The sequence below is a fragment of the Eurosta solidaginis genome, chromosome 5 (genome assembly GCF_040869045.1).
Source record: "Eurosta solidaginis isolate ZX-2024a chromosome 5, ASM4086904v1, whole genome shotgun sequence".
Classification (NCBI taxonomy): domain Eukaryota; kingdom Metazoa; phylum Arthropoda; class Insecta; order Diptera; family Tephritidae; genus Eurosta; species Eurosta solidaginis.
The window spans coordinates 256,055,253-256,072,001 of record NC_090323.1 but is presented as its reverse complement, the minus strand read 5'-3'; the positions used below and the strand labels follow the sequence as shown (position 1 = coordinate 256,072,001).

General features: G+C 37.3%; 2 protein-coding genes across 8 annotated transcripts in view; both read right to left on the bottom strand.

Moving 5' to 3' along the window:
• LOC137253296 (phosphatase and actin regulator 1-like) overlaps positions 1–16,749 on the bottom strand; it is a 763,209-nt gene that overhangs the window by 596,787 nt on the left and 149,673 nt on the right. The gene's annotated exons all lie outside the window — the stretch shown is intronic.
• Positions 3,701–4,203, bottom strand: LOC137252586 (cuticle protein 16.5-like). The gene is made up of 2 exons (XM_067788549.1): positions 4,146–4,203; positions 3,701–3,984 (listed from the first exon to the last, which is right to left on the bottom strand). The coding sequence occupies exons 1-2, from the start codon at positions 4,155–4,157 to the stop codon at positions 3,730–3,732; spliced, it is 267 nt and encodes an 88-aa protein (XP_067644650.1). The 5' UTR covers positions 4,158–4,203; the 3' UTR covers positions 3,701–3,729.

Genomic DNA, 16,749 nt, shown 5'->3' with positions numbered 1-16,749 from the left:
CCGCTCCCTTTTAAAAGAAGGTAATTTAAAAGTTTTGCAAGCTGTTATTTGGCAGTCGTTGAAGATATCATGATGAAATTTGGCGGACACGTTACTCCTATTACTATATGTGTGCTAAATAAAAATTAGCAAAATCGGATGACGAACACGACCACTAAAAAAAAAAAAAGTGTATATCAAATTTTAACAAAAAATTTAATATCTTTACAGTATATAAGTAAATTATGTCAACATTCAACTCCAGTAATGATATGGTGCAACAAAATACAAAAATAAAAGAAAATTTCAAAATGGGCGGGGCCCGCCCTTTTTCATTTAATTCGTCTAGAATACTTTTAATGCCATAAGTCGAACAAAAATTTACCAATCCTTGTGAAATTTGGAAGGGACATAGATTCTATGACGACTACTGTTTTCTGTGAAAATAGGTGAAATCGGTTGAAGCCACGCCCAGTTTTTATACAAAGTCGACCGTCTGTCCTTCCGCTCGGCCGTTAACATGATAAATTGAGCAAACATCGATATATCTTTACTAAACTTAGTTCACGTAGTAATCTGAACTCACTTTATCTTGGTATAAAAAATGGCCGAAATCCGACTATGACCACGCGCACTTTTTCGATATCGAAATTATAAAAAATTAAAAAAAAATGCCATATTTCCATACTAAATATGAAAAAAAGGATGAAACCTGGTAATTGGATTGGTTTATTGACGCAAAATATAACTTTAGAAAAAACTTTGTGAAATGGGTGTGACACCTACCATATTAAGTAGATAAAAAGTAAAAAAGTTCTGCAGGGCGAAATCAACAGCCCTTGGAATCAAGGCAGGAATACTGTTCGTGGTATTACATATATAAATAAATTAGCGGTACCCGACAGATGATGTTCTGGGTCAACCTGGTCCACATTTTGGTCGATATCTCGAAAACGCCTTCATATATACCTTTCATTTGATACCCATATCGTACAAACACATTCTAGAGTCACCCCTGGTCCACCTTTATGGCGATATCCCGAAATGGCGTCCACCTATAGAACTATAGCCCACTTCCTTTTAAAATACTCTTTAATACCTTCCATTTGAAACCCATGTCATACAAACACATTCCAGGGTTACCCTATGTTCATTTTGCTAAATGGTGATTTTCCCTTATTTTGTCTCCAAAGCTCTCAGCTGAGTATATAATGTTCGGTTACACCTGAACTTAGCCTTCTTTACTTGTTTCAAATTAACTTATTACAACAGCAGTCGTTGCTTCTGGAATACGTATTTATATGTATAACAACAAATTCATTTTTTTACACAAAACATAACAATTCCACAAAACTAAATATCCGCTGCCAACCACAACAACAAAAACTGTCCCAAACAACAAATCAACTCGCACACTTAAGTGGCCATGAAAATGTTGTTGACAGCTGAGCTGAAGGACTGCCAACGACTCAAATGAAGCACGACACGAAATCCCTGGCACTAAATGTTCTGTGTTTGTGGGTGACCGATATTTATGTATATATTTTACAAATTTTTAAGTAATAAAAATTTATAGCTACGATTATTTCCCTGTAGGAAAAAAGATGATTGGTTGTGTAGACAGCTTTATTAGCACACTACTTTGGAATGCTAAAAATATGGGCATATTGTAGACCCAAGTTCTATACGTTCGGTAATCTATATAGAGACATTTCGATAGATTCCCTTTTTACCTTTTTTTTCAATACTAGCGTTATGGAACTATGAGGAGATATTATTTCAAATGAGTCGTCAACATCACTAATGGACAGATGATACCGCCAATCAGAAGGAAACCAAAAGGTTACCGAAAAGGTTAATAGCAAAGCATTAAGAGGAAGAGGAGTCGATTCATCACATTCTCTGTCGATGTCCAAGATTGCAAACAAGAGGGCTCAGATTTCGGTTTTTCTAGAAACTTGCAGGGGTTGAGTTTCTGAAAGTAAGCAATTGGTTCGTTGAGCACTATTAGAGAGTAACCTGGTTGGTCGAAAAAGCCGCCACCCGGCTTTCACTGAGGGCAATCACAATCAACAAATTATGTCCGAGTGGAAGTGTGGGAAGTTGCAATGCACGCCCTTTTGATCTAACTTAACCTAACTATAAAGCTTGAATATAATCACAGCATAAACAATGTATCCTCGCCTTAAGGCGATCAACCGAAGTTGGTAAGCCTTACACCCCTAGGTTAGATCAATTCGGGGCCTAAAATCTCTTGTGCGATTTAGTCACCGTTGATATTGGCATAGTAACAAATATACCAATTCAGATGCCCTTAAGACATATTGGGCCATGTCGAGGCGCACCTACTCAAACGTCATCGCCATTCACTCTAATGACTTAAAAAAGTTTTGGTATGCAAACGATTTTTTAAGGAGTAAAAGGTTGCTATATTTTTCGATAGTCCAAGTCTGCGTTATCTGATTCGGAGTCCAAGGTATTGGTACCATAAAGCACAACGAGATGGTATATGAATTTGACACAGCGCGGATCCACTCTAGAAGTAACAATAAGAGGGAGGTCCTTGCACCCATGGCATTTATCAAGCACCCCATGTCACAACAGTGGCTTGGCGAGACTATTATGAAGCACGCGCTAACAGCCCCATAGAGTTGCTGGGAACATATGGCCATTATGCAAAATACAATTTTTAAACGCTCTGAAGCTGAAAACAAATGATTTTTTTTAATTATATGCGTTACTCACCAAGCACTGGACGATTGAGTGCTCATGTGGCATGCGTGTGACTGAAATACAATACCTCATATAGCAGCTGCAATCTTTTAAGGGTAGAGGAATCCGTGGAGCACCTACTGCGTTTTTTAGTAGCCTTCTAAAACTCAATGATATTAGGCGTGGTAGGCTTCTCCTATATATAAACTTAACAGGATGAATATAGGAAAACAGGATTACCATTGGGGCTTTTGAACAATCGCCATTCTTCGTACCATATTTTCCATGGGTAGACTCGCAACACCAAGCAACCCTCTAAAAACCCTCAGCAACAGTACAGAAAGGAAGTCTCTTTTACAAGTACAATATCAAGTACAATACAAATACAATATCCTATCTCCGTAGGAAGAATGAAGGGTCGCACTTTTTGAAAGGTGGCTCTGCTAATCAGTCTGCACACAGCTATGTAAGTACCACATGGTAGTACATGGTTTTCTTAATTAGTTTCTTGTTTTCATTTTCCTGCAGGGCATTCTATTGCTATTAAAACCAAAACGTGTCGAAATGAATTGCGTCGAGTGCTGAGGAATGCTTGAGATATCTAACGTTTTAAGCGATTCAGGATGAAAATAAATGGCAATTTCATACGATGACAGGCTTTTTAGCATTCATGGGGTCATAGAACTATGAATATTTTAGTGTCATTCTACAAAAGATTTCTATGGCAATCGATCAAGGACCTCCCTCCATAATACTTTAGCTGCCATACAATTTGATTAGAGTTGAATTTTAGATTGCAGTACACAAAGTTGACCCACGGATACTGAAATCAATCAAAAGGCAATTGAAATACACTGACAGCTTTGCGGACCCTAGCTTAAAATCAAAGCGACTGGATATAAAAATAAACTTCAATAAAAACGCATTTTGAGTTCAATTTTTAGTGCTTAAAATTTTATTACAATTTCAGTCAGATTTTTTCAGTTTTTATTGCCAATAAAATCAAATTACTATCACAGATCAACTGCGAAATTCCAGTTACTTGCGAAGCACATAAGCTGCGCTGTACGGATAGGCAGAGTACGCAGCAGCGTAGGGTGCAGCATAGGCAGCATAAGGGGCAGCAGCATAGGCGGCATAAGGAGCGGCAGCATAAGCGGCATATGGCCCAGTGTAGGCAGCAGCGTAGGGCGACGCAACCAAAGGAGCAGAGTAGCCTAAAACACCAGGTTTCGCTTCAGCTTTTGGTTCTGCAGCAGCGAAGGCGAAGAGCGCAAGAAAGACGAGAGCGAACTGTAAGTAAAATAAAATTTAAATAAACTTTTTCTGTTTAAATATTTTTTTAATAATAACAGAAAATAAAATAAGATACAATCCTTAATTTTTTGTGAATCCATATAAGCAACAATAAGCCGAAATGAAATCCCAAAAAATAATCGCATTTAGCCACTTACGTATTTGAACATTTTGATAGTTTTTGATTGGTTTGTTAGCTGTATTACTAGAGCAGGGCTTAAAGTTTAACTGATGATGAATTCGTTTATTGCTCGAGTTTAAATACAATCAATTTGTTATTTCAGTTTATTAGCAATTATGCGATTTTCTTCTTTTTTATTCGTTTTTTTACCAGCTTAACAATTTTGAACAACACAAGCACGTAGAAGGCTGCAAATCAATTCAGACAAACATATGAACTTTTACGTTTAAAAATAAATAATAAATAAATGTAAGGCGCGATAGCCTCCGAAGAGGTTTTAGGCTGAATTTATCTTCCAATTTGCGTCGTGCTCCTTTTAATATTTCCTATAAATTGACGAGGCGGGACTCCGACTCCGAAACGGCATCTGCAAGGCAGATAAGTTTTCACTGAGAAGCTTTTCATGGCAGAAATACACCCGGAGCGCTTGCCAAACACTGCCGACGGGCGACCCCGCTTAGAAAAATTTTCTTCTAATTGAAAAACCTTATTTCTAAAATGCTGATGTTGCTTTGCCCGGGGTGTGAACCCAGGGCATACGGTGTGGTAGGCGGAGCACGCTACCATCACACCACGGTGGCCGCCGTTTCAAGTAACTGGTACTTCATATTTGAAACAGAGGGTTGAACAGTATATCACGGTTTAGCGTTCTTTGCTTCATTTCGAATTACAAATTTAATGTAGTTAAAATGTATTTTTTAATACCAAGAAACGAGTCGCAGACGTCTAAATTTTTACAGTGTTTATTAAAATCACGACATAGACAGCGAAATGGTTCGTGCATTTCATAATTCGACCTGCATGTAGCGACAAAAATTGGTTGAAAATGTCTAGATGCCTAATAGGAACGTTAAACTTAATTTCACCAAGCAAAAATGGACTATTTATTGACCCTCTTATTAATTTAACAATAAATAAAACACCAAGCATCTCCCTGGCGGCTCTGCAATGTGGGCAACTGTATTAGTTTTAACCGGCTGCAATAGGTGGGAAGATTTTTAGAAGGATGGTAAGTGTTTTAAAGCGAAAAGCAAAAATTGTTTCTGGACCGATTCCAGCTTGTCAGAAGGAACCTGATAACGCGGATTCCAAATTATTGAAGCGTATTCCAAAATAGGTCTGACCAATGATATAAAAAGAGTTTTTGTAACGTATGGGTCATTAAATTCTTTAGACCAACGTTTAACAAAAGCCAAAGTACCTTTCGCGCTATTCACGCAAGATTCAATATGATGTTTAAATTCGGGTTTTGGGTCCATAGTAACGCCTAAATCAATAAACTTAGTGACTTCTTTGATTATATAGTCGCCAATAACATAATCATGGGATTGGAAGGACTTCCTTGTAAAACACATGAACTTACATTTAGGTAGGTTTAGTGACATGGCGTTTACATTACACCAGTCACCTAGACTATTCAGATCAGCCTGAAGACATGCCCTATCCACGGGTGAGCGGATAGGCATTATAATTTTGACATCAACAGCATACATCAACGGCTTGCAGCTCTTCAAAACACTAGGAAGGTCATTAATGAACAACAGGAACAAAACCGGACCAAGATGGCTGCCTTGAGGAACACCAGAAGTTACGTTTATGAACCGAGACCAACAATTATTAAATATAACTGTTTGTTTTCTTTCCTTCACATAAGAAGAAACCGAAGATAGACGCAAAGGAGGAAATCCTAACCGATCAAGTTTGAATAAAAGTATAGAATGAGAAACTTTATCAAATGCCTTACTAAAATCAGTATAAATAACATCAACTTCACAATTAGTCTTAAAACTGTTGGATACAAAAGTTGTAAACTCGAGCAAGTTGGAAGTTGGACACCGTTGATTTAAAGCAATCTGTTTTGTGATAATCAGTTCATATAGCCTGGGAATAGTGTTGAGTTTGGCTATTCCTCCATAATTTATAACACACGTTCTGCTTCCATTTTTATGCAGTGGTATAATGAATGATTCTTTCCACTTCTTGGGGAATACCCCTTGCTTCAGTGACGCATTAAACAAACAGGCTAGAGGTCGATATAAGTATCGAGCACAAGATTTCAGCACTACCGACGGAATTTGATCCGGACCACTAGAGTAAGAAATTTTTAGATTTTGCAGATGAGTTAAAACATCATCAGTACATATATATGGGACTGCCTGGGAATCCAGAGGAGACAATCTGAAAGGATAATTCGATGGCGGGTAATCATAGGTGTTTGAATAATTAGATTCGAAGAAATCCGCAAACATGTTAGAAATTTCGAAGCTATCGTTGGAAATCTGATCACTTAGCTTCATTGTAGAAGGAAACCATTTTGTCGTCTTATTTGAATTAACTGTAAAACGACTTAGGATTGACAAAAATTTGACTTTTAATCCTACTGATATAGTTCTTGTAACAAATTCTGTTCAATGTCTTATATTTGTGAAGTAAAATTGAGTAGGCGGCATAGTCAGTCATTGATCCAGAAAGTTTGTAACGTTTGAATGAAGGCGTCTTCTGATTTTTCAGGTGTTTCAATTCTTTAGTGCTCCAAGCCGATGATGATATAGCAGTGGTTTCGGACGTAGGTATGCATTTTTTAAATATTCCGTATAATACATTATTAAAATGGGATATACTCTCATCAATATCTCCATCGTTCTCAGGCCAATTTATTCTCGATACTTCTAGTATTACTTTAGACTAATTGGCTTTTCTAAACAGAAATCGGTGAGGGGTCTTTCGCACTATGTTGGAGGAACGCTCAGATAAATTATGAGATTCCATAAACATCGCGAGAGCAGGATGATACACATCTTCAGGCAGGGCAAGGGGATCGCATCGATTTACAGAACAATTTGAATCGTCTGAGAAAATTAAACCCAAGCATTTACCGAATTTATTCTGAATGTTGTTAACTTGAAAAAGTCCAACATCTGCAAGGTCGTTTAGGAAATCATAGTGGATAGCGCGAGAAGAAGTAGGTACTAGCTTCCCGTCGATAAGACTCCATGACACACATGGCATATTAAAATCGCCAAGTATAGTGAGAGAATCACAGGCCCTAGCAGTACTGCACACAGATTTCACTATTGAGGAATGATTCAAATATAAGGAAATGTCAGATTGTGGGGGAATGTAGTTGGCTATAAAATATTTGTAGGTTGAGGAAAGTTTTACTCTCACACAAAGAAGCTCAGCATCTTCAAAGTCAGGAAAATGTAGTTACTCCGCGGAAAACCTAGTGTGAACGGAAATTAACACACCTCCACCAGCTCCGGCCAGTCGGTCTTTTCTAAATACTTCAAACGAACTCGATAAAACTTCAGCATTAAAAACTGTTGGTTTTAGCCAAGTCTCAGTAAAAACGAGTACATCATAAGAACTCTCATGACTCAGTAGAAAAATTTCCGTTAGTTTGGTATTCAACCCCCTAACGTTCTGATAAAATAAACTAAGTGAGATATTATTTACGTTTGATAAGACATCATTTAAGTTTGTACCACTTCTGGAGTGTTGCCTGGCAAGTTTTTTGAGGTATTTAAAGTAGCGCGGTCACCTCCCTGGGAGCACCAGGTTCTAAAGTAACCGATGTCTCAGTCATTTTCATAATTTAATGAAAAGAAAACCAAACTTTAAAGTGCTATAGCTAATGTTGTTCCGCTACCACCTTGCACTCGTTACCTGTAGTCATTTAAAAGAATCGCGGGAAGAAATCTATACCAAAGAAAAGTATCGAGGGAAAATGCTGGGATCGTGTTCATTAAACTGCTCAGTTAAAGTTAAGAAAATTAATTCTTTACTTCCATATAAAAGGCACTCACTCAAATTTTTTTTTCTACGAGCTTTCAATAGTTATTATTATTTTATTACTTACAACTTTAGAACGGTCAATATAAGCTAGATTTCGGATTCTCAGTCCCGAATACGCTTCATTGCATACCTAAGCAAAAAAAAAAAGTAGGCCCAGTTTTCATAGCACCGCATAAACTACCAGCTATGTTAATAGCAGGAGGCAATATTCTCAAAATCGATCGTTTTTATACACAGCTGAGCACAGAGCTCACAGAGTATATTAACTTTGTTCGCATAACGGTAATCCGTAACGGCATAAACTAATCGAGATAGATATAGACTTATGTATATCAAAATGATCTGGGCGAAAAAAGAAACTCATTTAGCCATGTCCGTCCGTCCGTCCGTCCGTTCGTAAGCACGATAACTTGAGTAAATTACTCCTATTACTATATGTGTGCTAAATAAAAATTAGCAAAATCGGATGACGAACACGACCACTAAAAAAAAAAAAGTGTATATCAAATTTTAACAAAAAATTTAATATCTTTACAGTATATAAGTAAATTATGTCAACATTCAACTCCAGTAATGATATGGTGCAACAAAATACAAAAATAAAAGAAAATTTCAAAATGGGCGTGGCTCCGCCCTTTTTCATTTAATTCGTCTTGAATACTTTTAATGCCATAAGTCGAACAAAAATTTACCAATCCTTGTCAAATTTGGTAGGAGCATATATTCTATGACGGTAACAGTTTTCCGTGAAAATGGGCGAAATCGGTTAAAGCCACGCCCAGTTTTTATACACAGTCGACCGTCTGTCCCTCCGCTCGGCCGTTAAAACGATAACTAGAGCAAAAATCGATATATCTTTACTAAACTTAGTTCACGCACTTATCTAAACTCACTTTATCTTGGTATAAAAAATGGCCGAAAACCCTCTATGACCTCGCCCACTTTTTCGATATCGAAAATTAAGAAAAATTAAAAAATGCCATAATTCTATATGAAAAAAGGGATAAAACATGGATTGGTTTATTGACGCAAAATATAGCTTATATAAAAATTTCTAAAATGGGTGTGACACCTACCATATTAAGTAGAAGAAAATGAAAAAGTTATGCAGGGCGAAATCAAAAGCCCTTGGAATCTTGGCAAGAATACTGTTCGTGGTATTACATATATAAATAAATTAGCGGTACCCGACAGATGACGTTCTGGGTCACCCTGGCCCACATTTTGGTCGATATCTCGAAAATGCCTTCACATATACAACTAAGGGCTACTCCCTTTTAAACCCTCATTAATACCTTTAATTTGATACCCATATCATACAAACACATTCTAGAGTCACCCCTGGTCCACCTTAATGGCGATATCCCGAAATGGCGTCCACCTATAGAACTGTGGTCCACTCACTTTTAAAATACTTTTTAATACCTTCCATTTGAAACCCATGTCATACAAAGACATTTCAGGGTTACCCTAGGTTCATTTTGCTAAATGGTCATTTTCCCTTATTTTGTCTCCAAAGCTCTCAGCTGAGTATGTGATATTGGGTTACATCCGAACTTAGCCTCGCTTACTTGTTATAATAGCATTTCTTTACGAGAAAGACTTGAGCCAAAACAAACCAATGGAATTTATCATTGTGGCTTCTACTTTCGAGTAAATATTTACGATACGTCAGATCCCGAAGAAGACTCACGTTAAGGTAGTCGATACGCACCACCTCTTTGTCGACTTTAAAGCGGCTTTATATAGCGCGAAAAGAAGTTGCTTGTATGATGCATTGGTGAAATTTAAGTTCCCTTCAAAGCTTATAAGGTTTTCTGGATTGTATAGAGAGGCAAAAAAGTGTTGAGTTAGGACAGGACGAAGTACTTGCTGTCATCCAAGGAAGAATCGGCTCGTCGGCGCCCTAGCAGCCACGGCAGCAAGAAATGAAACTAGGAAAAACTCTTGTCTACAATTTCTTTTTTAGGTATTTTTATAGGGGAATTCAAAATTGCCAAATGTAGCAAATCTTAAAATGAAATTTTGCGGAAATTGTCCGAACAAAATTTTAAAAAATACAAGAGGCTTTATTCGATATGAGTAATCTATACCTCGATACTGTGCCCTTGTATGTACTCGATGTCTTAAAAGGTCCTCGTAAGTAATCGCAACGAAAAATACTCGCTACTTGAGCAAAGTACTCTTATCGGAACAACACTAGCTAGAACCGGTTTAGCAGAACAACTATAAGTACACTTCTTCAGAGCGTAAAAGGATGTTGAAAGGAATTATAGAGATTATTAAGACAAACATGTTGACATATAAAACTTAAAACTAAGATGTAAATTAACTAAGTTACAACAAAAAAAAAATTTCGACTGTATTTGCAAGGATACAAACAAATTTTAAAACAGTTTTCCGAGACCCTCTCAATATAAGCTTCAAGTTTACTTTTTCAACTTTTTGCGACCCAGTATAATATATACGTTACATTAGAGTGTCATTTTTTTAAAGTTTGCTTTATCAACTGCCGCCCTTTAAATTTCAAATGACTTAAGCTTTAAACTAAGAGTGCCCCACCTTTTGGGGTTTTACCGAACAAGTCTTATAGATGGAGTATTTATAATTTTATTCGGCGAAATAATTTATGAGCATCAAATATGTACTTACTCTTAAAGCGAACCAAGATTTTACGTTTGAAACTAAGGATCCGTAAAACTTACCTGCAAATAGAAAAAAAAGAAAAACTTTTAGCGAACGTAAATGTAACAACACGAGAACAAAACTGAAAAGAGTTTTAGGTATTGCCGATTATACAAAAGCAACGCACTCACAATTTCCATTAGACCCTCGAAATCTGGAGTAAGGGGACAAACACCCCTTTTTCTTAGGAGGATTCACATAATTGTTATCAAAATGAAAGCTGCCGCTTTAACCGACGTACAAGATTTTACTTGCGATTGTATTATACACAGCATATGAGGCTCTGGCAACCCCATGTTGCATGAGGTTATATCACAAGTACTGCACCGAGAGGCTGCGTCCCGCCCCATATTTAGACCAACCAGTAGTCCATTGTAATATCCTTAACGGTAAGTAGCCCTTACTGTACCAGCAACTGCGGATCGAACTACTTGGAGGAGTCAATACATTTAGCTGTCGCCCTAGTTTCGAGCTCGGAAAGCGTTTGACGTTTGTTAACCTCTTTTTCTCAGCGTCGGATAGTAGAAGTGCTGACCAGAGCATATCTGTCCGGCTTAAAGTGTTTGTCGTCGCACGGAGTGTAAAAGAGGCCACAGATATTGCTACCGAATCAAATGTGGGCGGTCGTATCCCTCCTGGCCAACTCATCAGCTTTACAGTTGCTTGAAACACTGTCCAGACACCCACATAAAGGTAATACAGAAGTGTTGGGTCCTCTCATTGAGAGATCTGCGGCATTCAGTGATAGGCTTTGTATTTTCATAAGCCTTATTGCCTTCTGTGCAGCCTGGTGGCTAGAGAAAGTTATGACCCTTTTCTCGTTTTCATGCAGGGTTGCCAAATGATTTACAGCACTACGTACTGCTAACATACTCGCTTGATAAACGGCGCAATAGTCGCAATGTCGGGAAGAGATCTATAGTCCCTTGTTCGGTGTAAAGATACCACAATCCAACTTCCCGGAAAACTTAGAGCCATTTCAAATATGTTGATGACACCCTGAACAACATTTTGTCAATTTGACCATTCTTGTGGCATGGGAATTCACGCTGTGTAATTCTTAGCGAAAATGTTACAGGAAGTGCAATAATTAGTGAGTATTGGTATTGAAACTCGATTTGTGGTGCTGAAGGTAATAGCATGACCACTTCCTCTATTCTTCAAACTGCTAGTTAACCTTATTCCGTAGGCCTGGATGGTGCAGGATAGTGTTGGGTGCCTCTGTCGGAGCGGAAGCAAAAGCGTCGGTAATGCAGAGCTCCGAGCTTCTCTGGACTATTTGCAAGCATTTGGGGTTCGTAGCCTTTGTAAGCGCCGGCCACTAAATTAGACCACCTATTCAAACTAAATTTCTCAAATCAATGAAAAGCTTTATACAAAAAATGAAATTCTTACTCATTATATTGAAATTCCCTCAATTTAAAGTAAACTTTTTTAGGAAATGTTTTCCTCACTTAAGATAAGTGCTTTTTTGTGACTGCACTACTTAGGGAGATAAACCCCGGCACCAAGTGCTCTTTTGCAGAAGAACAACGCAGTTGTTGCTTTCATTATCCGATCTACTATTTTCCCAAGCTTTTAAGCTTTTGCGAGAAAAAAGCTTAATGTCAATGTTATTTTACTTCTTAAGCGTATTTACACAAAGAAAATAAATAAATTAAAAGTTTTTGAAAACGGTCGTGGCACCGCGATCAGTGTGATTGGTATCAGAGGCGTTCTTAAAACAACACCTAACTTGGTATTGAATGTCTTACTGGGCATAAATCTTGCCTGAAGCTTGATGTAAACCGTAAGTTTAAGTTGCCCTATCACTGTAGCGTCCTTCAGGCAAAAGGGTCTGGTATTAAGGATGCGGTGAAAGGAATGCTTTCGAGAGCTACATAATTTAACATCTATATCGGCTGTTGCCATTATGTGAAGGTAAAGGGCTAGCACACCGAAGGTTCAGGGTTGAACCTGCGGTAAAGAAAACCAGAAAATAACAGGCAGTCTAATGTTATATGCAGCGCAAAGGAAAACATAATAAGTTATGACGCGTTTATATGCGGATGTAAATATATATTTCTAGTTGCGTTTACGTATACATATACATTAGGGCGGGTCGATTTAAAAATTGCTCATTGCTCTGTGAAAATCGTATTTTTGGGGGTTGAAAATAAGAAACTTTGCCGAAGGAACCATACCTCTAAAACGATGTCCCCCCTTTGTGTCGAACTTTTGGGTAGGGGCAATTTCAATTCTACCTGTTGTGTCTTGTGGTGGCTTAAAAAAACAACACAAGCAATTTTACGATCTGCAATTTTGTCACAGTGATACCTTCATTTTTTAAAACGGTTGAATAAAAAACCCACACAACTATGTTCACGACATGCAAATGCATCACAGTGATGCCTTGGTTTCAAAAGGGGGTTGTAAAAACGCTAATTTCTAATAATTTTTTTAATTTCTTTTCTATTACTAAGTTAAATTCATCTTTTCATTTACATATGTTCTGACTAAATAAATTTCTAAAGGGAAAAATAAACTCCAAAAAGAAAAAACATAGGCATTTCAAAGTGGGATTTTTAAAAATTTGCCCATACGAACCAAAGGGGGGGACATCAGAATTCGTTTTAGAGGTATGATTCCTTCGGCAAAGTTTCTTGTTTTGATCCCTAGAATATGTATTTCACAGAGCAATGGGCGATTTTTTTGCCTCCCCACAAATCGACCCGGCCTAATATACATACATACATAATTCCTACCCGAATACTTTAACCACCTAACAAAAACATTTCTGAATATTTTATTTTTTTAATTGTCCTGTTTTTTCGTTATGAGCTTAAATTCTATTTATAAATTAAATAAATTTTTCATTGCCAGTGTTAAATTATTCGTTTTATATATTTACCTTATTTTATTAGCTATCAACATGTTTGGTTAGTCTTCTGAAAATTATTAGCGGTTTTGTGGTGAACAAATATTTTAATTGAAATCTCGTTAAATTTGTAATTGATATTTATACGTAAGCTTTATTGCAGTTTACTCTTGTGTAGGTTAGATTAGTGAGCTGGTCAGAATTCGCATAGACTGAATGTGTCCATGATGTTACCAGGCCTCGTTCGGCCCCATTGGTCACCGACGTATACATTTTTTGGTGAATCAGGAATTGAAGATGACTACCTGTTGATCAGCCAATTCCATGTTGTTTTTGTTGTTGTTTAGAGGATGAACCACTAAATAACATTTCTTTATAACAGTGCCACCTGACTTGAAGGAAGAGCAACAGATTGATAATGAGTCTGAACGTCATCATATCCATACATCAGTGAGTGGGACCCACATATTTCGTTCATTAGAATGTACTTTCGCTAGATTGTACTTTTCAGTAGCGTCTATTCACCAGAAGATGTTGCTGTCAGCAGATTTTTTATCCTCAAACAATATAAGAATGTTCAGATCGTGTGCGTCTCAATTTCCCCACAAGCCGTAATTCCAAAAATTTTCAGAAATTACTAAAGAACAAAACCCAGACAAATCAATTTATATTCATTACAAATTCGTGCTGGCATTACATTTGAATAAAAAAAGCTGGTCAAATCAATAGAAGTTTTTGCCAATTTTCATACATTTCGGCCGCCATCGTGTGAAGGTACCATGCTCCGCCTGCTACACTAAAGACCCTGTGTTCAAGTTCTGGACAAATCAACACCAAACATTTAAAAACAAGCTTTTTCAAATACAAACAAGTTTTTCTAACTGAAGTCGCATGTTCTCAGTGAAAATTCATCTGTTTTAGGCCTACAGTTTGGCGTCAGCATACAACATGTAGGTCCCTCTCCCGTGGAAGGGAAGTAGGCCTACATCTGCTCGGAGGTAAAAAGCTCCAAGTATTTATTTCTCTGGTTGAGTGTCAAAAACGTACTGCGCCAGAAGTAGAAATGTCAAAGCAGCTAAAATAATTACCAATTAGCTGACAAACTTCCACTACCAATGTGGTTCCGCCATGATGAAACTATTTAGCTAGTTCGAAGCATTTTTTCAAGCTCGCTTGCAAAAAGAAGCAACTAATGTAAATTTTACCTATCCGTACACACAACCAAGCCGAATGGCTCTGCAGTTGCACAAAATGCAACGAAACGTGAAAAGCAACCTCGAATCGAAACCCGAACATAGAGAGCACAAACGATGCTGAACCGAATACAAATTGCAACCAATACCGTAACCGAAACTGGAACTGAGATCATATACGTGACGGAACCGGAGCACAAGGACAGAGAATCGGAACCGCAACCAATGCCAGAACCAAAACCGACATTTAAATCTAAAGTGTAACCCAAATAGGTGTTGGTAATTGGAATCAAAATTGCAACCGTAAATGCAACCGATACTGTCACAACAACTAAAATTGAACTCGAAAGTGGAGCTCCAAGTGAAACCGAAACGACTACCAGAAGCGGTGTCCGAACAGAAACCATAATTGATTCCGGAAAAGCGAGCTAGAACTGCTGGAAGAGAAATGCGAAGTGCAACTGAAAGAGACACCGCAACTAATAGCAAAAACAAAACAAAAAAGCAATTGAAACCGATGCCAAAATCGAAAAAAGATTCTAAACAGAAACCGAGACTGGAACTGAGAGCATAATTAAAACCGAAATACTGAAAACGGAAGCAAAACCAAAACTGGAGATAGTTAAGTTAAAATTTAACCGTACGACAGGAATCCTTCAGATATATCCATTTAGCATTTTAGTTTTCCCTAAAACAAGGTGACCCCCAACCCCCCTAATAAAATCGATAATTGTGAATATTTTGTAGTAAAAATTTGCAAAAATCTATTGCGAATGACGCGGAAATCACCAAAAAGGTGGACTTCTGTTTACACTTTGCCTTGCGCTTAACTGACAATAGACGGTTAAGTTAGCACGCAGAAAACGAGAATTTCGGATAAATCAAGGATAAGTGACTAACTGAATATGGTTAATCGAGAACTTATATATAAATGGTGGAGTTTCGATAACCTATAGACAAGTTACCAACTATAGATGGTAAAAATGGCCCAAAATGGTCATCCTGTTCCTTTCTTGGAAGGTCCATTATATGTAAAGGGAATTACTGGATTTTCGGTAAAATGAAGACATATTTTTTGACCGTCATTTATTTGTAAGTATATGGTACAACCTTTGTACTGAGCCAACTTTCATAAGTAAACACAACCACCCACGAGCAAAGCCACCCACTCTCTCCGACCACAAAGCAAAGCCACCAAAATTTCTGGCAACTTAATCACATCAAAGCAATTATGAAAATTAAAAAAAGAGCTTATTGCCAATCAAATGGATAAATATTTACGATTCTCCACGCTGAATGGCTACACAGATAAATAGATATTTTTGTAATTGTGTCTACGCCAATACCACCCATGAAAAAGATTTACCCTCGTTTTCGCATTGTTCAGTTATTTTAGTTCACAAAGCAAATATCAAGCAAGAGTAAGTACTTATTTATCCTTTGTGTGATTGTGTGTGTGTGAACGATGCTTTGGCCAAAACAAATCGAAATTCCATTTTGTGTCATGCTTGTTTGTCTCTCTGTCTAGTACTTTCACTTTGTAATTCGCTTTTACGGTCGATTATGTCACCTCGAATAGGTCAATGGCTACGGACAGCTGGCGCCGTTATAATTTAACCTTTATGATTGTTACACACATTCATATTTTTAAACAGCAAATAAAATAGAAACTCAATGGGAAAAAGTTAGGTTAAGTTACGTGTCTTTCTTTTGAGCAAGAGCAGTATTTACTTTATTGATGTGTAAATATCTTTGTACACGGTAAAGGGGGAGTCTAGAATGTAAGTGTAAGTGTAATCACTACACTGTAACGTAATGTGGGAACAATGTTCGTGGTATGAGTGAAATCAGATAGCAAATCAATTAATCGAAATTAACGAAGACAGAAAAGCAAATCGATGAAGGAAAGATAAGAAGTCAAAAACAAAGCCGGAACCGAAACCAGACGTCTTGTTATCAATTTGTTAACGAACAGTTTGTTATAGGTGTATTATTGACGAGATATAGACAAATTATTGAAGTGTTATAAATATGCTATTGAAAACAAAGCT